The 22,415-nt window shown below is 36.6% G+C and overlaps 1 protein-coding gene across 4 annotated transcripts in view; it reads left to right on the forward strand.

Annotated features, from left to right (window-relative positions):
• The first annotated feature begins 14,969 nt into the window (after window positions 1–14,969).
• Window positions 14,970–22,415, forward strand: part of clstn1 (calsyntenin 1) — a 65,031-nt gene continuing 57,585 nt past the window's right edge. For 2 of the 4 annotated variants that reach the window (XM_007246822.4, XM_007246824.4), the window contains exon 1: window positions 14,970–15,201. In XM_007246822.4, coding sequence (XP_007246884.1) covers window positions 15,102–15,201 — 100 coding nt within the window. In that variant the 5' untranslated portion in view covers window positions 14,970–15,101. The remainder of the gene's footprint in view (window positions 15,202–22,415) is intronic. The other 2 variants (XM_007246823.4, XM_007246825.4) reach the window with 1 other exon arrangement.

Raw genomic sequence — 22,415 nt, forward strand, 5'->3', positions numbered from 1 at the left:
ATGTTAAAAATGTGTGAACTACTCTTGTAATCCTCACTTATAAGCTCAGGAAGACACTCTAACAGGACGCACTCTGCTCAGCTTTTTTGCGAACTGTTTACATATATATTTTTTCTCAGTGCTTCTTATTAATATTCTGTCTAATATGATCTCTAGCCTGCTGGGATCTGTGAGCAATACAGCTTCTGTCTTCAGCTCTGACACACTCAGTCAGATTGGAGTGTCTCCGAGGACCCTCCTGCCAAGCGGCAGATGAAGACGTTTTCTCCGCAGCGGAGTAACGACGCTTCAGAAGAGAGCTGTGCTGAGATTGGCAGCTCTCTGACAGCTTTGTCTTGTCTATCTGCCTGCGTCTGTGACGACTTTACACGAGCAGCCATCTCCAGTGGCAACAAACACTCCTGAAAATGAAGAGTAAACAGTGTAGCCTAATGTTGCTCAAGTAGAACAACTTGAATTATTACAGAGCTGCAGAGATGAGTGATGAGTTTTTTTTTGTGGTTTCTTTTGTGCTCCCTGGATAAAAGAATACCAAACCAAACTGACTCATTAGTGGAACTGAAGCCTGGATGAAATGAATAATGAAAAGCATATCTACAGCCTTCTGTCCTCAGAACAGGGTCTGTCTCACGGCTAGCTTTTTCAGAAAGAGAGAGAGAGTAGGTGTAGAAAAAGTTACTCTAAAAAAGTAATCCATTACTAATTACTCTTTACTAAACTAATTACTTTAAAGCAGCAGTCCCGGGATCTCATCTGCTCATTCTCTAATCTCATCATTAACCCTCCTGTTATATTTATTTGTCAGGAACAGCAAGTGTGTTCCTGAGTCAGTTTGTCCCAGTGCCTAATTATCCAAAAGATGTCTGAAACCAAAAAAATCTTAACAAGCAGTCTGAATATTTAATTACTAACTCCATTACTAATTATTCTATCAATATTTAGTGCAGTGTAGTTCCTTACCTCTAACAGGTAATGAATTAATTAGGAAAATTTACTCGTTTTTTATTTTTTTTTATCTTTATTACTTTTAAAAGACCAACATATAAAACGCAATAGTTTTACATGAAATATAACATTGCATTTTTTTTATTTGTATTTTTTGCAGGTTGCAAATATGTGAGATGAATTATTTTCATATTATATGTTGATTACACTCATTAAGGCAAGCAGAAGAAGTTTCATGCTAAAAAAAAAAAAAAAAAAAAAACTTTTAACTTTTCAAACCTTAAAACAGGTCAATTTGACGTGTAACATAACAGAAGAATTAAACCAGAGAAACGCAGAATTAGAACTGAAAAGAGTTGTTGAGATAAAAGAGAGCACAACAGATTCCTCACTTTCAAGTGAAACTGCACCACAATTCGAGACTCCTTTTATTATATCCACATCCAATTGAAAACACTATTTAAAAGCGCAGCAATTTAGTGTTTATTTTTACTTTCTTGCTCCTTTGCCAGAGAGCTCTGACCAATCAGAGGAGACAGTGTGCTCACAGTGTTGCTGTGGAGACAGTGTTGCTGACTCGTCAGTCAACAGAGTCAAGGCATTAGTGCTTAGGAAATGTTTAATGTGTTGTGTTTTAAAGAAGAATGTGAGGCAAGGCAAAGCAAGTTTATTTATACAGCACCTTTCACATTTGAAATACACTAATTCAAAGGGTTTAAATAGGGATAAAATACATACGAAGGCATGAAAAACTAAATAAATGTGAAAAAATATGAATATACAAAAACACAGTAAAAGCAAAAAAAACATGAAAAATATTATCTAGTAAAATTAATCATTAAAAAGCAAGAATCATTAAAAAAAATGGTTGATAATACAGATTACACACAAACGTGCCAAACATGGGTTGGTTACCAGAACTGGTAGAGAGTAACTCAAGTAACGTCAATTGTATTAATGTTATATCTGCAATGTGATTACAAAATATTAAACTGTATTGTGCCAAATAAATGATTGTAATGTGTTTTTTGAAGATATTGTAAAAGCAACAGTCCTGCAGCATAATGCTGTTCCAGCAAAACAACTCATATTATTACAGAGCCGGTTGAGAGATGTGATAAATGAATACCAAGAATTCCAAACTAAAGCCTGAACAGAATCAATAAATGAAGATGAAGAAATATCGACAGCCTTGTGTCCTCATAACACCGTCTGCCTGTTTTTCTTCAGAATCGTATTGAAGGATTTTTGAAAAGCTCCGTTTCGAAGTGGATGCTGAATGCAGGATGGTGCTCTGCTTTGAGGAAGCGCAGGTTTAATAAGTAAGTGACCTTGAACAGTAATACGCTGGACTGCTTAGCATGAGGAGTGAAGACTGCAATGAGAGAATCATGAGGTAAGGCCTTTGAAGGTCTGCTGTTGAATATGCATGAAGCAGACTGCAGGCTCGGGCATTGTGAAGCGCTCAGGCTGTGCAGTGTACGAGGCTCAGAACCTCCATCACAGAGTGAAGAAATCCTCCAGCGTTTAGTTTGAGCTTATCTGCGCTCCTGAAACTGAAAATGGGCGACTTAATAAACAGGGATTATGAAGCGAGTTAAAGCTCCAAAGGCACAGCATGATGTATAATGTAAACTTATGAAAAATGAGGGGGAGATTTGAATTGTGGTTTTCTTCTATTTCTGAAATGACTTTGCATTTACTTTGCATAACAAACAGCAGCAAAAGGTTCTCCTCCACCAGTCTTACACACGGCTTTTGGATAACTTTATGCCTTTACTCCTGGTGCAAAAATTCAAGCAGTTCAGTTTGGTTTGATGGCTTGTGATCATCCATCTTCCTCTTGATTATATTCCAGAGGTTTTCAATTTGGTGAAATCTAAGAAACTCATCATTTTTAAGTGGTCTCTTATTTTTTTTCAGAGCTGTATATTGGGTAGTATATGGATTTGCCAATGCTGGCATGTATTCAACATGTCTTCCCTAATATTCTGATGCAAAACAATATATAAATAAATAAATTCCACTTACTAGCTTTGTGCAGTGTAAGAGTCTGCAGTGTTCCCGTCTGTTATTGATCCTCCTACACCAGCTCTTCCATTTAGCAAAGCCTTACTAATCTGATTTTCATGAACAGTAAATATCAACGTCAGTATAGCATTTTGCATCGGATTGATTGCTCTGGAAATACATTAATAAATACTTTAATAAAAGTGTAATTGTATTAATGTTAGTAAAAAACACATTTTTGCTAAAAATGGGCCGATTTGATGTTTCCGTCCATAGCTAATTTATCTGGAACTTAACCAGCCACACGTTCACCTCTAGCATCCAACAGTGGTAACAGCTATATTCAGCTAAGAATAATGTCTTTATATTTTGTTTTAAATTGTAAGAAGCCCAATGTAAGGTGTAGAAGATTAGGTGTCTTTTAAGGTGTAGAAGATTAGGTGTCGTTTTTGGGATTGGCAGCTTTCATTGAGGAATAAATGACCTAAATTCACCTTAGTCATGAGCAAGAGGAAAGATGGCAATTTTCAATGTAGATTTGGTTCCCCCAAGTCAAGGCTAGACAGTACTCAGACACGTGCAGAGGCAGAAAACTGTGATTTATTTTACAGCACAGAAACAACGGGTAGTCAATATACAGAAAAGGTTCAACAGGGGCGAACGGCAGCCAGAGAGATAAAACGTACCAAAAAACGAGGGATAGTCCTGAGGTCATACACGGCAAGGCAATAGTAAAGAGCAGGCAAAATTCAGTAATGGTATATACAGTCTAGGTAATACACAAAAATCCAATATCAGAGGGTAGGCACAAATCGGAGTCGAGAAAAAACAATCCAGGGGTCGTACACAAAAGGAAACACAGGCAAAAATAGAAACGCGTTGTAAAGTGGAAAACCAATCAATACTCAGCACAGATGTGCGGGTGAAACGGCTATTTATACTGTGAAAAATTAGTATTCCGGACTTCCGGGGGGTGTACTGAGATCAGGTGTACTGAGTCAGCGTGTGGTGCGTTCTGGGTAGTGTAGTTCGGAGACTGGAGATCACAGGGAGCACTGAGTGTGGGAGAGATAGGACCTGACACCTCAATGTTAAACTATTATAACTACATAATTATTGTATAAATTCTCTTACATTATATTAGTTATTGTCTACATCAATTTCATTTTAAATTCATTTTAAAACATTTTAATTGGCCTATTCATCATGAGATTCTCATACAATATAAAGAAGAAGATTTGCTTGAAAGGTCAAAAATAGAGATACTAAGTTTTTTGTATGACAGTAATAATATGCTTTTTAAAGCATATTGAGCTAAATCTACTATTGTCAGTAGTAATATTAAACCTAAAGAGGACAATGTAACGGGATTAAACCTGTTTAACTGGATTATTGCAGCACAATATGTCACAACTTTTATAAATCTTGCACATGGTCATACAGTATGTATCATACAGGACTGACATATATTCAAAAATACATAGCATTGCTGCACTGGCCTGTGAGATACAATATGTGTATCTGGACCTCCTGCATTATATGGATGAACAATTCTAGCCAGATACTAGATGAATTTCAATGTGTGCTGGATATGAGGGCGAAGTTCTTGACTATATATCATGTATTGGAAATCTATAAATCCCTATATGTCAGATTTCCAACATATAGTGGACTGGGTTTTTTCTTTCTCTACTTCTTTCTCTACTAAGCCTTGTCCCACAAGCTCTCATTATCTGTATTTACTTTGGTTTATTGTTTCCTCTCACCTGTGTGTGGTCTGTGCCCCTCCTTTCCCAGGTGTTTCTGGTCTGCTCTCTTGAATCTTATTTGGAGATTCTTGGTGAAGGTGAATATATGGATATTATGACTCAAGGCCACATGCTTGTTAAGGCAGCTGTGCTTCTCTTAAGAAGCAGTAAATCCCATTCCTGCTCTGCCTGATGCCAACTAACTTAGAAAGCCTGAAGACATTTCCCTCTCCTCTTCTCATTCTCCCTATGTTTATACCTTAGAGGCAGGGGTACACAAGAAAAAAATGTTAAAAAAAAAAACTCATGTAAACTTATTGGCAAAAAAACATAATGCACCAAAAAGCAGTTTCTGGAATTGAATGAAACTTTGTTGGGCCTCTGATAGTTAGTTCTGATACAAGACGGGATTTTGTGAGATTCTCTAGTCTCCACTAAAACTGGTGCAGTCACTAGTCATTTGCATATTCATCATCTGCCTGAGAAATAACTGTATGCTGAGTTTTGTGTGTGTAGATTAGATTTTAAAAGCTCACAGGTTCTGTGGTCTTTATCCCTGCTCTTGGAAAGATACCTTCCTGAAGATTTTGGATCCAACCCTAATCCCTGATCCTACCTGATCCCACTAAATACTGCCTTCAGAAGTATTTGATTGGTTGAATGAGGTCTGGTTTGGGTTTGATTTGGAGTTGAAACCTGCAGGAATGTGGATCTTTGAGAGAAGGGTTAGAGACTACTGTTTTACACCACGTAAAGACTCTTGAAACATTCAATATCTGGAAATCTAAAACTTTGGCATTGCTCAACAGAACCCATTGTTCCACTGGACCACAGAACCCCTCACTGGCATGAAGACATATCACTGTAAAAAAATTGAAGTCACTCCAACTTAAAATCATTAAGCAACTAATTTCCTGGCCTTTTTTAAGTAAATACAACTTTATGGCTCATTTGTTCTCTGCACTTACAAAATTAAGTTGACCTAACAAGTCTGAAATGTTAGCTAAACTTTTATTATTGAATCACTTTAACATACAATTATTTTTTTTTTGTGATCAAGATTTTTTATTTTTCATACAAAACAACAACAACAAGGGAAGCAGCAGACAGGCATAAAGAGTGAATGCAAAAGAGAGAAAAAAAAGGAGGATACATTACAATTTCTATGGGTGCAATCATCTCCACAGATATAAAATAAATAAATAAATAGGAGGAAGTGTTTAAATTCAACGCATACTTTGCAGAAAATCCAAAATATTCAACACAAAAGTCTGCCATGTTTCAACAGCTATGGGCTTAGCATGATGAAGTCAGGCAGCAGTACATTCAGGTTTTGCTATATTGAGTAGATTAACCACCCAAAATGATTCCATATGAAGTTCAGGTGTAATCCAGTTTTGTAGAATTGTTTTAGCAGCAGTAAATCCAGAGAACAATAGCTTGCACTGTGTCATCTTCAACTCCAAGTTGGAGTTATCATTCAGGAGACACAAGCATGGATCAAAATTGTATTCTATTTCAAGTGTAGCCCTGGGGTTACACAAGAATATCAGACAACACTAACTTTAACACAGAATTTATCATAGTTCTTTTATCATTATCTAATATTTTAAGTTGGCTGAACTTAATATATTTAGTAGAAGTAATTGAAAATTGTATGCTAGACTTGCCAACTAAAAAAATTAGTTGCTAAAATATTTTTAGTCAGATTAACAAACTTAGAAGTGTTTGTTGTACATGTCAGCAGAAAAAAACACTACTGAACTTTTTTATAAAAATATAGAAAAAAAAACATCGGCTCAACTTTACTCACTCAAGTCATCATTTTGCTTTGACGTTTGAAGTTTATTTCAAGTTTATTCAACTTAACTGAGTTTTGTTCACACAACAATAGTTTAATTAGCACAACAGTTTTTTTGTCAAGAATTGTGCTTAAATAACTTAGTTATATTAATATATAAATGTATTCCCAGCACATTTAGCATTATTTTATAGAACTGCCAACACTGTCAGTCAGCATAATATTGGAGCAGCACAACAGTGAACTGGTAATGGTAAGTAAGGGAGAGGCCACACCCAATATGCAAATATATGGTGGCAGGAGCCTATGGGAAAGCTGTATGAATCAACACTGTGGAAAGAGCATTGACGTGTGTAGTAACTAAAAGTTGGTTGAAATTTTTTTCAGTGGCTCAACAATCATTTTTAAGTTTGTTGTTTTAAATGACTTTTTTATTAGTTTATCTTTTTTCTTATATTATTTATATATTTTTAATTTTTTAATTTTTTTATTTTATTCATTTTTTGTTTATTTATTATTACTTTTATTTTTTATTTCATTTTAATGTTTTGTATTTTCATTCTTGTTCTTAGTTCTATTATTCATTTAATCACTTATCATTTTTAATATTTTACTTTACTTTTACTATTATCTATTTACTTATTTTATATTTTATACATTTTTTAATTTTTATGTCAAATTTGTTTTTTTTGTTTGTTTGGTATTTTAGAATTTTCTGTTTTACATATATATTTGTATTAAATGTTGATTTAAAATGCGTCCTTCTTTTATTTTATTTTTTATTTTTTACTATTTTATTTCTTAATATTTCTAAATTATCATTAAATATGTTCAATCCCTTTGATGTTATAAAGGCTCGGCAACATTGCAAATGAGGGTCACCCTCAATGTTTCTTCCCGAGTGAAAATAAAGGTTGATTGATTGATTGAAGTTTTCTGAACTCATTTTATTGAGTTGTACTGGCCGGTAAATTCACTCAACTTGATAATATTAGTTCTTCTGTCCAAAACACAAAATCACTTTTTAGAGTGATATTAATGCCAAGAACAATGCAGGAGTCTTTATTTTTTATCAGTACATCCAAAAACTGGCTGAAGGAAATTGAGAACAGTGGTATTAGAGCAACACAAAAGCTTAGGCTTGGCTTGCCTTCTCTCTAATAACATGATCAGCCAAATCCTTAAATCCCATTGTCTCTGAGAAGAACCTCTTAAGAAGAAGCTTTACTGTCAGGTTTATAGTGGTGACTGACTCCAAACCTAGAACAGGCTCTTTGAAGTTCACGGTACTCATGTGTTGGTGAAGTCATCGGTTTGTGAGGCAGGTGCTATCATTCAGCCTCTTTCAAAAGAGGCTCTTTTCATCCTCACTGGAGACGTAAAGGAGAGCTGAAACATGAAAGAGCGCGAGAGATCGTACTGTAAACAAGTTCTCAGGTGGGCGTCTCGAGAAGATTGGCTGGCGAACTCTAAGAGAAGGGGAAATTCTCAAAACTATAAAAAAACAGTTTGTCCAAATCTTTCTGAAGAAGCAGGCCTTCACTCTGAAAAACTGGATGTTTCAAAAGGTTGTTGTTGGGAGATGTGATGCTACAAAAGAATTTTTATTTTTTAACAGCCTTTAACCCATTCACAGGCCAGGATTTTTGTCAATTATCTGCCTTACATTGCATCACTAAATCTTGAGGATTTCTATTCAAGCATTACATAAAAAGCTTTCATGTTTGATGAAGAACATTACTGAAAAGCATAATGAAAATTGTAATAGAAAGTATAGAAAAATAGTCAAGTAAATCTGCAACTGTCAAAATATAATGAAACAAATCATAAAATTGTCTCTTTCCTTAACTTTTTATTTCATTTTAAAATCATTACAAATCTTGAATACAAATTGACCAGTACATGACCACCAAAACTTTTGTTTCGTTATTTTTGTCTATATTTTATGTCTATTTTCAAAAATGCAGTATTTGTTTTGATTCATGTTACTGATCTGAAATTTTTAAGTGGAAAAGAGAGAAAACATTTCAAACCTTAAATTTTCTGTTGAGAATATGGGTGTTGTAGTACCTGTATACTGTAGCCTGTATACATGACAAGGCATGTTAATAGGTTAAATATATGATTCTTTGAAGAACAATTGTTGTAAGATAGATAGATAGATAGTCTTTATCGTCCACAACGGGAAATTTGTTTTCACTGTCAGTACATAGCCTCCGAAACACAGATACATGCATAAATACACTTAACACATACGTTCCACCCCGTCCCCACCAACTTCCACCATCCCCATATACAGCCCAGAACATAAAAAACACATATATAATCACATATATAATATACACTCCAAACAGAGTGAGTCAGGTCAACAATTCTGTTGGTGTCACAGAGGAGAGGAGAGAAAAAAAAAATCACCGCCGCGCACTTTCGTTTAGGGTGGATATCGCAGAGGGCACAAAGCTTTTCCCAAAGCGTGCCCGTTTCCATACCAGTGTTCTGTATCTACGCCCTGATGGGAGCAGAATAAAAAAGATGAAGTAAATGAAGTGTGAAGTTCTATATAATCTGAGGAACTAGTACCATCCCAGATAACAACTTTTGATTAGTAGAACATTTTCCAAACCTTATAGTTGACGGTTTTACAAAATTCTGTCAAGTGTTCTGAATGTTCTTTTTAGCGATTTATTTAACGTTTTACATGATATAGTAATGCTGCTGCAACGTCAATTGTGTCAAAATTAAATTTTATATTTGGAAATGTTAGTTTTCACATTTTCATAATGTTATTGTTCTTTTAGATGAGAATGTTATGTGAGAAACATTTCTAATAATATTGTAATGCGCACCATTATTATGTCACACATTTTCAGAACATTCCTGTAACATTACAGGCTAACCTTCCCAGAAAATTTGTTACATTTATATTATGGTATTTATGACACAAATGGTGCGATGTACAAGGTTATTTTGATTACAGAAGTGGGTCAATGTACTGTTAGGAGTCTTGCCCAAGGATTTGTATTGGTGTAGCGCAGCATTTAGTCACCCAGACTGGGAATTGAACCCTAGTCCCCCAGATAATGTGGTAGCTCACTGGCAGGGGGTGGTGTTATTGACTGTGCCACGCCAACCAATGCTGCTAATCGTTCTTATAATGTCCTAAGAACGCTACACTGACTCTTGAGATGTGTTTGTGGGGTTTTTAATGTCAAGTTGCTTGTCTGTTCACAGGGACAATTCTAGCCAGATGCCACCGGTCACGATTATTACAACCCACTGTGGATCAAGGAATCTCAAATGTTCACGCAACTTCGGTAATGGAATCCTCCTCCATTTGGTACCCACTTTCAGGCCTCTCTCCAACTCCAATGATTCACAATGCCTTGTCATGAGCATGCTGGCCATTGTTAACACATATCCCATGACTATCTCATATCTGTGAATGTATAAGAGTGTATAGAGGTTATAGACACCTTCTGGAAAGTTCTTGTGTGCTATCCTTCATTATGCAGCATCCACAATGAGGAACTCAATGCTGGCCAAAGGAATAGACATCTGGGGGGGTTAAAGGGGGGCTTCCACTCTTTCTGAGCCAGTTTGTCTCTTGCCAGAAGGAAACAAATGCTCTTTGTGTTGAGTTCTAGCCACTGAGCAGATCCAGTTCATAGGGCCAGCTATCTATTGTCTTCCCTGTTTACTCAGTTCATGATTAACAAACACTGAAACAGGCTTCTCGTTTATTTTATAGATATTATCATTGGATATGATTATTTTGCGCATTTTTCCATCAGATTCTTGTACTAATAGTTTAGTTTCCCAATGAGAACATGCCCTGAAACTGTCAGAGCAGAACAATGACTGTCAGTCAAGATGGCTGCACTTTGACCTTGGGGTCATTCTGCATTGACAGATATGGCCATTATTAGTATGATGTAAAGAAATGTCTCTGAACTTGTTTGGCTTTAGTCGTCTGAACGCATCTGTTCGTCAAAGATCTTCTTAACTTAAAGAGAGAGAGAGATGCAATGAAGAAGTGCGATGGTCACTTGACCATTTAAGATTACTTTTTTTTTTAGAAAGTTGGCTTTGATTTTTTTAAGTGTAAAAGTTGTGTATCATTTTTCACGAAACATGTTATTTTACACTCTAAAAAACAGAGGTACAATATGAGTACTTTTTTGTACTCAAAGGTACACTCTTCATAATTGTACCCTCAAAGGTACAATATTGGTCTTTACAGGGTCAGATTTGTTCCCTCTGAAGTACAAAGTAATTTCTAACAGCAATAAGTACAAATTTGTACCATTTAAGCAGCCAAAGGGTACATTCAGTATTCTGCATCACTGCACTAATAAACAATATATATTTTAATTGCACATTTTTTATTTGAAAGCCAGACAGTTTTTGATCATCAAGTATTTGAGCCATATTTAGTTGATGATAATGTTTATAATCTTTATAATCTATACTGGCACAAAAACCATGGGTACAAAAAAGGACTTTCACTGAAAGGTACTTTTTTGTACCTCAATATAAGGTACAGCCCCAGCGACAAGCTTTGTACTCTTTTAAGTACAAATCTGTACTTACTTTTCTTAGTGTGTAATATGTATTATCAAAAGATTAAACTATATCTGTTATCTGTTTTTTTGTCATTGTAAACTTCTATTCTGCCCTGTGACTAAAAGACAGAATGTGGTTAATTCTAAATCTCATGCTTTGAGACACTTTATAAAGTACAGGTTATCCTCAAACAAGGCTGCAAAGATACTTGAAACACCCATTTCTTCGGTTTTCTGTGTACCCTTAAAGGAGAACTGGGTTGGGAGGCATCTGGGATGGAACATTACACAGTGGAAATATGTATTTTGGTAAAATGAATCAGTATTTCAGATCTATTTTGGAAGCCAGAGTCTGTCATTGTGTGGGTGTGTGTCAGTTGTACACTACTGTGATGCAGTATTAATCCAGAAATACTTTGAAAGCTCTTAAATCTTCTGATTTGGGGTTGTAAAAATGTCTGTAAAAGTGGTCTTTAAATGTGTGCTCAGATAAGCTCATGAAACACATGGCCTAAAGAAAAAAAGTACCTTTCCATAACCTGACTTTAATACGCAGGGCATCATAGGAAATAAGAATTCCATACCTAAAATAGGATTTTAGCATTTGGATGACAGGCCAGTTACTATACACAAGCAATAAGCATCATAACAGGAACAGTTCCAGAATCATAGATTGGTAATCATTAATATGCCACTGGCCCTGAAACAGCCAAGCTGACAAAGTAGCTCCTCTATAGCTCTGATCCAAGGTGAGAATGGATGTGTCCCTGTAGCTCTGCACAGCAGGACCAGAGCAGAGGTGAAGGTGACTCCAGTAACCATAAATTATCCACAGGAGAATGTGAGATATTTCACTGTCCAGTCTTATTTTAGGAACTCTCTTGCAGCATGGCAGCATGCCTTTCGTTTTTAGATAGCAGCAGAAATATATATAGTCCTGTAGTAAATATTCAGACACTTCGAAGCCGGTTTCATCAAAACAGCAGACATGAGCTTCTCTAAGCAGCTTTATTGCATTGCAATAAAGATAATCTATCTAAACAAGCTTTGCAAACAAAGAAAAAAAACAAATCTGTTTAATATGAAAACTAAATAATTAAACTAATTATTTGGAAGCTTAATAATATAATTATTAATTATATTAAAGTAATACAATATATATAAAATATATATTTCAGTAATAAAAAAATGACTTAAAATACTGTTTACTCATCTACATACAAAAAACTGAAATATGAAATATGTGCCAAAAGTCATGACATATCAGTATTTTACTTGTTCATTAAGTAAAGTAAGTAAGTTGTGAGGTGCTATCTTGTGGGTAAGGTTAAACACTGGCAACTTGGCAAACCTAGTCTATATACTATAATATAGTATATGGCTAGGTCTAATCCTTGTCTGGGAAACTGCCCCTATAAGTTAATGACTACATCCAGTGTTTATTCATCACTCTTGTATATGACCACCTGTGAGTGCTGGTGCCGCTGCAATAAAGCAGTGTGTATTCAGTGATATTATAGTTCAAAAGGACAACAATAAAAGAGCTGCTGCAGAGAGCCAGAGAGCCACGGGAAGTGTGTCAGGCATTCAGTCTTCATATACAGTGAATGTGTATCGATTCCACAGCCAAGTTCTTTACAAATGACTAAGAATGAAAGTGGAATCAGTACTGATTCAAATGAATGACTTACCTGACTATACCACATTTAATCATTTACCCTCACACTGAATTAAACTGTCACAGGCCACCGCCACAGACCTCCACACAACCTGATAAACAAACCACAATCAGCAGAGCGGATTACACCTGCTGCGTTTATTCCTGCACTGTCTGTCCCTCCCTCCCTCCCTCCTTCTTCCTCTCTCTCTCTGACTGTGTGAGAGATCAGACCGTGCCCACAATAACAGAGCTGCGACGTCACCAAGCACGTAGCTAGCTCCCTGTGGACAAAGCTGAGAGAGAGAGAGAGAGAGAGAGAGAGAGAGAGAGAGAGAGAGAGAATATATATATATATATATACATGCCACTGCCAGAAGGATGGTGAGCAACACTCATCAAGTATGATTCACCCATACTCAACTAAACTCCTCCCACAGTAATACAATAATTATACAAACATGTAAATACCTGATATACCATATTAATTACTTGTTTATAGGGGCAGTTTCCCAGAAAGGCATTAAGCCCAGTCATATGCTGTTATCTTCGTTTATTTTACTGAGAGAGAGAAAGAGAGAGAGAGAGAGAGAGAGATTCAGTCAGTGAGGGTCAGTGAGAGAGTCAGTGTCTGAGTGTAAGAGAGAGAGTCAGTCAGTAAGAGAGAGAGAGTCAGAGAGTGTGAGAGAGAGTCAGGAAGTGTGAGAGAGTCAGTGAGAGAGTGAGAGATTCAGTGAGTGTGAGAGAGGCAGTGTCTGCATGTAAGAGAGAGAGTCAGTCAGTAAAAGAGAGAGTCAGTGAGTGTGAAAGAGAGTCAGTGAGAGATTCAGTGAGCGTGAGAGATTCAGTGAGTGAGAGTGAGAGATTCAGTGAGTGAGAGTGAGAGATTCAGTGAGTGAGAGTGAGAGATTCAGTGAGCGTGAGAGATTCAGTGAGTGAGCGTGAGAGATTCAGTGAGAGTGAGAGATTCAGTGAGTGAGCGTGAGAGATTCAGTGAGTGAGAGTGAGAGATTCAGTGAGTGAGAGTGAGAGATTCAGTGAGTGAGAGTGAGAGATTCAGTGAGTGAGAGTGAGAGATTCAGTGAGCGTGAGAGATTCAGTGAGCGAGAGTGAGAGATTCAGTGAGTGAGAGTGAGAGATTCAGTGAGTGAGAGTGAGAGATTCAGTGAGTGAGAGTGAGAGATTCAGTGAGAGAGTGAGAGATTCAGTGAGTGTACAGCTGTACAGAACCATTCTATTACTCTTTATTATAAATCATATGTTTTTTTTTCTTATAATAATTAATTTAATTGTTTACTTAAACTTGTGTTCAGATTTACCTGTACAGTTATCTTATGTTAAATTTTGTCAGGAATATATATATATTTGTTAATCACAGCTTTGGCAATACAAATGTGAATATTTGTCATGCTAATAAAGCAACTTTGAATTTGAATTTTGAATTTGAGTGAGAGATTCAGTGAGTGAGAGTGAGAGATTCCGTGAGCGAGAGTGAGAGATTCCGTGAGCGAGAGTGAGAGATTCAGTGAGCGAGAGTGAGAGATTCAGTGAGCGAGAGTGAGAGAGAGAAAGAGAGAGAGAGACTCAGTGAGTGAGGGAGAGAGAGAGACTCAGTGAGTGAGGGAGAGAGAGAGCCTCAGTGAGTGCGAGAGAAAGAGAGAGACTCAGTGAGTGAGAGAGAAAGAGAGAGACTCAGTGAGTGAGAGAGAGAGATTCAGTGAGTGCGAGAGAGAGGGAGAGAGAAAGAAAGAGAGACTCAGTGAGTGAGAGAGAGATTCAGTGAGTGCGAGAGAGAGGGAGAGAGAAAGAAAGAGAGACTCAGTGAGTGAGAGAGAAAGAGAGAGACTCAGTGAGTGAGGGAGAGAGAGAGAAAGAGATTTAGTGTGAGAGAGAGAGAGAGACTCAGTGAGTGAGGGAGAGAGAGAGGGAGAGATTTAGTGTGTGAGAGAGAGAGAGAGAGTGAGTGTGAGAGAGAGAGAGAGAGACTCAGTGAGTGGGTGAGTGAGAGAGAGAGACTCAGTGAGTGAGGGAGAGAGAAAGGGAGAGACTTAGTGTGTGAGAGAGAGAGAGAGAGAGAGTGAGAGAGAGAGAGAGAGAGAGAGAGACTCAGTGAGTGGGTGAGTGAGAGACAGAGACTCAGTGAGTGGGTGAGTGAGGGAGAGAGAGAGACTCAGTGAGTGAGTGGTTGAGGGAGGGAGGGAGTGAGAGAGATAGTCCGTAGCGGAGAGCTGAACGGCGGTGGCGGCGGCAGCCATCTTAGATATTAGCTGCTCATCCTGTGGATATTTTCATCGCAGCGCGGGTTTAAACGTTGTCTTCGGGCGGAAAGGGGAGAGTAGTCGCTGGTTCAGCCCCTCGGCGTTTGGGAAGAAGACGGGATGCGGGTTCGCGGCGGGTGTGGGGCTGTGGAGCGCCCTGCGGTCGGGCTGCTGCTCGCTGTGCTGTGCGCTGCTGCTGCGGCGGCGGAGGCAGCTAAAGGTAAGCGGCGGAGCGCTGAGCTCTGAGGCTAACGGCTGAGATTTATCGCTAGCTAAACTAACAGCTAGGTTAACTACGCTTTTCTATCCGAGTGATGGGCTTAAATTGTGAGTGTGTGAGCCGGTATAAGCCTACATTTGACAGGAAATCTGAGTAAAGGAGGTCGGAGGGGTCCTTGAAGGATGCCCTGGTTGTTGTCCAAGCCGAACATTGGATGGATGCTGCTGTGCATTTTGTAGCTTTTTAGCTGTTTTTCAATGTCATTAATTTACGCAAGCCTATTTCGAGTGAAAAATGACCCTCACATTTTTTCTAAATTATATAGAGGTCGGTATTTCGTTTCTAAATGTAGAAAACATAGCAGGTTGGTAAGGTGTCTGTCCTGAGCAGTGGGTGGGACTACACCCAAGGGCTGGATGCTAGCTTAGCTAACCTAGCGTTAACTAACATTAGCTAACCTAAATAGACTTCAGCTGGGAAAATATTTATAATAATCAAATAAAAAATAATAGTTTATTTATTACTATAAATTATGAGCATTCATATGAGTCTCTTGACAGTTTACAGTCTAAAAAAGGACAATATATCACGGTTAATATAGCAAGTATAGGGCTGCGCAATATAGCAATATCTATTATTTCAGTATCGCCATGGCGATATGCACCAATCACCTTTCAGGGTTAAATGTCAAATAAACCAAATTAAATCATATCAGTTACCTAATTTCTTCTGGCATAAACAGCTCTGTAAAAAAAGAGATCACTTCAGTTTCTGAATCAGTTTTTGCTACTTTTTGCTAATCCGTTTGATTGATCTATTTATAGGTATATGTTTGAGCAAAATGAAAATTATTGTTTTATTCTATAAACACCTGATGACATTTCTCCCAAATTCCAAATAAAAAAATTGTAATTTAGACATTTTGATCATTTATTTGCAGAAAATGAGAAATGGCTGGAATAACAAAAAAGGTGCAGAGCTTTCAGACCTCAAATAATGCAAAAAAAAAAAAAAAAACAGGTTCATATTCATAAAGTTTTAAAAAAGTTCAGAAATCAATATTTGGTGGAATAACCCTGGTTTTAATCACAGTTTTCAGGCATCTGGGCATGTTTTCCTCCACCAGTCTTACACAGTGCTTTTGGATAACTTTGTCACTCCTGGTGCAAATTAAGCAGTTCAGCCTGGTTGATGGTTTATAATAATCAATTTTTCTCGTGATTGTATTCCAGATATTTTCAATTTGATAAAATCAAAGAAACTCCTCGTTTTAAGTGAACTTTTTTTCCAGAGCTGTATGCCCACTATAGGCCTGGCATATTAAGAATTTTGTGGACGATATATCGTTTCAGAAATTATCGCGATAAAAGATATTGTCATTTTAAGACCCTTACTATAAGCTTTCAAACGATATATCAAATTTTAACATTATACATTTTTTATGTTAATTCTAATAGTAACACCATTGTTAGACCTATATAAACAACATATATTAGGTAGCATAAAATAAATGAAAAATAAAAAAAACGTCATTTTTAAAAAATAAAATCTGAAGTAAACGATTTTCACAAAAAAAAATGTCCCGCTAAAATGCAGCACAAGTCCATACAATTTGTAGAATACATATCGCAGACCAACAAAATATTGCAGTATCTATTTTGTCCAGTATTGTACAGCCCTACTTCAGCATAATAAAAAACACAACCCTCTATAGTGAATGATCCTTACGTGAATAAACAACACTCCAACAAATATTTTTATATAAGATACAAAAGCCTGTATTTTGTTTGTAGCTAAATGTAGAAATGGTAGCTGGCTACTATCTTTTAGTCAATTTTTTTACTGGTCAGGTTAGTTAAGGTGTCTATTCTGAGTAGAAGGACTACACCTCAGGGCTGTAAGCTAGCAAAACTCTATTTTTTATCTAGGAAAATTTACATTTCATGTTCTCCACTAATTAATTTTTGCTTCATCAATTTGACATTATAAAAGAACAGCTTTTGGATCTATTGGTTTTTTCACACTGTTTATGCTTGTTTTTTAATGTCTGGATCATATTTGGATTTACTTTGGCTGGATTTTGTTTTCACAATTCTCTGAAATGATGGTTGGTTAAGGTGTCCATCACCTATGGTGAGCAGTGAGACTACACCCCAGGGCTGTAAGATAGCTAACTCTAGCTTTTAGCTGGAAACCGCAAGATTTAACCTTAGAAATGTTCTGTGTTCCTATTTCGTTAAGCCTTTCTCCATTTAAATGGTGTCTTCTATGTGCTTGACGTATTGATTTGGCTAGAGAGGTGCGGTCGGCGTGATGTTGCTAGAGAGGAGGAAAAAGAGAAAAGACAAATAAGATTTTGTAGCAGCTGGCAGTGTGTGAGAAGGACGAGGTTATACGCATTGCAGGTCCTGTGTGGAGAACTGTGGAATCTTTGGAGAGGCTTTTTTAAAAATGCATTGGCATTATGATGCGATGCCAGGCAGGGAAGTGGGATGGATGGATAGGTGTGTGTGTGTGGTAGGGTATTGCACGTGCAGGGTAATTAAATGGTGGCTGAGTAGAAGATAAGGAGGGTAGGCTGACCACTAGCTTGCTGGCTTTGAGGACATCTAGGCTGGTGTTCTGCATTAGGACATCTCGTTCTGTAAAGCTCTGCATCTTGCATGAAGCAGAAAAACACAGTGCGCATGAAAGGTGCTTATGAAACATTGCCACCACTGAGGAGCAGCTTGTAATAGCAGGCTGCCTCTTGCGCAGTAACACACTTGCGCGCGCGCGTGTGTGTGTGTTTTTCCCTACAGGATGTAATACCTTAGAGGCCATGCGACGTCACATTAGGGTTATGGATAGGCTGCGCATGTCGCATTTCATGCAAAGGAACCAAACCAAACATCAGGGTGTTTCGGATTGAGCCGCTCTGACAGGGCTCGGCGAATAATAGGCTGATGGGTGGCAATGATTGTCAAAGCATAATGTAGTTGCCATGTGAGGCAGCTGGGAATGCATGACCAGAGGCCGCCAGTCAACATATTGGATAATTAAGGAATTGTTGTGCAGCCCTGGGTGCTCGGTTCTCTCAGTGATCTCAAATCAGCTTATAGAGCTGTGTGTTCTGTTTCCATTAAAGGTGCAGTGATTCATAAAATGCCATACAACATGTTTCAATCCCAATTTTTAGTACATTTTTAATACAGCAAAGAGCAACATTTCAAACTAACAGGTGGTGGTTCATCTGACCAATCCAGAGCTTGTTTACACCCTGCATTATCGTATTGTCCATGTCTGGATCATATCTGGATTTACGTTGGCTGGATTTTGTGTACACATTTCACTGAATCGAGCCCCCAGTGTGCTCTGATACCAGACTGTATTTACTTTCCGGCATAATAAACACATCAACACATCCATCACCTCAGTTTAACTCTCATAACCCACTAAAAGCCAATTTTGTCTCTTGTTGCTACCAATATTTAACATGCTGTCAAATACAGCTCTGGAAAACATTAAGAGACCACTTCAGTTTCTGAATCAGTTTCTCTGATTTTGCTATTTATAGATGTATGTTTAAGTAAAATTAACATTGTTGTTTTATTCTAAAAACTACGGACAACATTTCTCCCAAATTCCAAATAAAAATATTGTCATTTAGAGCATTTATTTGCAGAAAAGTTATAGATGAAATAACAAAAAGATGCAGAGCTTTCAGACCTCAAATAAAACAAAGAAAACAAGTTTATATTCATAAAGTTTTAAGAGTTTAGAAATCAATATTTGGTGGCATAACCCTGATTTTTAATCACAGTTTTCATGCATTTTGGCATCATTTTCTCCTCCACCAGTCTAATACACTGCTTTTGGATAACTTTATGCCACTTCTGGTGCACATATTATAGTAGTTCAGTTTGGTTTGATGGCTTGTGATCATCCATCTTCCTCTTGATTATAATCCAGAGGTTTTCAGTTTGGTAAAATCAAAGAAATTCATATTTTTTAAGTGATCTCTTATTTCTTTCCAGAGCTGTATTTGGAGCCAACTCTATAAGCCTTTTTGACCTTTTCTTATTTATCCTCCCACCCAGACCAGGGTAATAAAATCTAATAATAAATTACTGCACAGTTGTGTTTCTTAGGGTTTTGTGTCTAAACATATTGTGAAAATATGGAAAAATATATTTTTGGTACTGAGCGGAATCAGTGGCCTCTTTTAGTCCATTCGTAATGTGATACTGATGCAAAGTGATATGACCTCAAATCAGCACCCTGATTAGTTTAACATTTTACCTTAATTACAATAATTGAGTGATTATTTTAATGAATTACAGATGTGGCCGCTGCTCTGTTGACTTGGTGTTTGAGCTCTCCTCCATGTTGCTTTCACATCACTGACTAGATAAGATGGAATCACATGACAACACAAAGTTGTGTGTTTTTAAAGTGACAGTACATAAGCACATTTCTTTTAAGCCAGATGTTTGTTTTAATTATACCTTTAATATAAATGTAATAACCCAATTTAAGTATACTGTAGCTTACAGACAAAAACCTTTTCCAATTTTACATTTTTAAAATTTTTTCACATTTGACAGTAATTTAACTGTAATTTAACCTGTTAAGATAACAAGGTTTTTGTTCAGCAGCGACAATATCAGCAAAAACAATAGTACATATAATTCTGTGAATCTGATAAAGTACTAGTAGTGTACTGTAATAATAGGAGCAGTAGCAGTGTTTAAATAATATATTTAAAGGAGTTTGATATGTAATAATTGTTTTTTTTGTTTTCTTACTAAAACAGGGTGTCACCCCACAGAATTTAGGGTGGCCTAGGCTTCCATTACTTTTATACATTTATTATACTTATATACATTTATTAAACATTAGCCACCGTTAGCTCCAGTGTACAACTCCAGAAGCACCCTTTGGAAACAAACATGGGAAAAGAGGGGGGATGTGTTAAGGGAGGTGTAAAGAACAGCCACTTGTGGACTGATGTGCACAATAACACATTAGCGGTAATAAATATCCTTCCTTAGTTGCTTTTCCACATGTTCTGAGCGTCTGCTCTGGGACACTGAAAACGTTGATGATTTATGGCCATCTGTGGTGCTTGTAAAGGTGGTTTTGTGAGAGACTGTGTGTTTGAATAAGGCTGTTTGCTGCAGCACACCTGCTCACTTTCCAACTGTTATCAGCATGTGAAAGCTCCCGCTCAGGCTAGGGCTGTGTTCCAGTTTACCCATCTGCTTTATAGTTGCTTTTCTTCATGTGCATGACATGTTTTGCTGGTAAAATAATGAAAGCACATCTTTAGCAGCCACAAAAAAAAACACCCATTTGGTGTGTAATTCACACACCAGTCTCTTTCAGCCTTGCTGAAAGAAACGGACATTCTTTATGAAAGTATAGCTTTACTTTACTCCCATGGGATGAGGTCTAGGCTACTGATGGCTGAAGGCTACTTTTACCATATTACCCCCATAATATGAGTATAGTTTTAGAATAGAATTTCTTATTTATTTAGAAAATGGTATTTCCCCAAGGAGTGGTAGATGCACACACCTATGGGTGTCAGTTGAACAAAGTCTGCCTCTGCATGACTAATCATGTTCATAAGGCTTTCAGTTGACTGGTAGGAAACATGTAGGAATTTTCATCAGTTGTTTTCATCAGACGTTTTAAGAAATTTCGTCAAAATGATCATACATCTTAATTTTTTACAGTTTGAATATATCAGGATTTTTTTACATTGTGTTTTGTAAGAATGGATCAGTAGAAGTGCTAAATTATGTAAATGTGTGTGTGTATGTATATATATATATATATATATATATATATATATATATATATTGTGTCTGTTCCATTATGGTAGCACACAAGCTAAAAAGCTAGTTATGATATGTGATACAGCCCAGTTTGGACTGGATTAATACAGGACATCTGTAAAATTATATTAGTAACTGAATCATAGAATCGTTCTAGGATATTGCGATGGAGATTACAGAATGATATGGCACACCCCTCATAAGAAATCTCAAAATAAATGACTCAGATGGGAGTGCCTACTCAATTTACACACTGCTTACCTTAAAAAAAAAATCCACATATGTGGATGTTCTTAACGCATATGTAGGTTACAGGCTACGCTACACACTGGCTTAAATAGCTAAAGCTGCCAGAAGTGTGGCACCTTCTGGAAGTATCTATGACATGCACAACAAAGCTCAATGGCTCCTCACGCTTTTTACTGCTAATACTCCCTTTTCACAGATTTGATGTAATATTTAGCACAGGATTAATATAGGCTGAGTTATTTTTTTACCAATTTTTATGGAATGTAAAGCATACCAGCTTTTGATTTCTTGATTTGATACTTTGTACGGGTGGATGAAATTGCCCTAACATAATCTCACGATATTATAGGGTAGACATTTTCAAAAACAGGTGAAATTACACAACATTGACATTTTTAAAATGAATTTCAAGATTATACTGCTGCAATAGCGTAAATATTTCAGTTGTATTTAGTATAAATATGGGTTTCATGCATTCATTTGTAACAAAAAAAAAAACATTTAACACACCAACTTTTTAACTTTTTGAAAATGTAACAAAAATAAAGTAATGTGAAATGTATCATATTTAGTGCATATAAACTGCAAACAAACAATTGCAGTAAATACAGTAAATAATAAAACAAATACAAAATTGATTGAAAAGATTGCTTTCAAGAATATCACGATATGGAGTTTTTTTAAGAATTATTGCTGATATTATTGTGTATGATATGATCTAGCACACCCCTAATACTTTTTATCTGCTTTTCTAGTATTCTGGATCTTTAGGGTTGTCAAACTTTCGTGATGAACGAACCAATAGAAATACTAAAATTACCTTTTAAATCTTATGTTCAGCTGTTTCTATTGTTTTTTGAGATGGGGCATGGAAGAAATATTCAGTGATCGAATAATCGAAAAAATAATCGTCTGATTAATCGACTACCAAAATAATCATTATTTCCTGCCCTACTATACACACTAAGAAAAGAAAGTACAGATTTGTGCCTAAAAGAGAACAAAGCTTGTCGCTGGAGCTGTACTTTATATTGAGGTACAAAAAAGTACCTTTCAGTGAAAGTCCTTTTTTGTACCCATATTTTTGTGCCAGTAAAGATTATAAAGATTGTAAATATTATCATCAACTAAATATGTGTCAAA

Source organism: Astyanax mexicanus, chromosome 13 (genome assembly GCF_023375975.1).
Source record: "Astyanax mexicanus isolate ESR-SI-001 chromosome 13, AstMex3_surface, whole genome shotgun sequence".
NCBI classification, from domain to species: Eukaryota; Metazoa; Chordata; class Actinopteri; order Characiformes; family Acestrorhamphidae; genus Astyanax; species Astyanax mexicanus.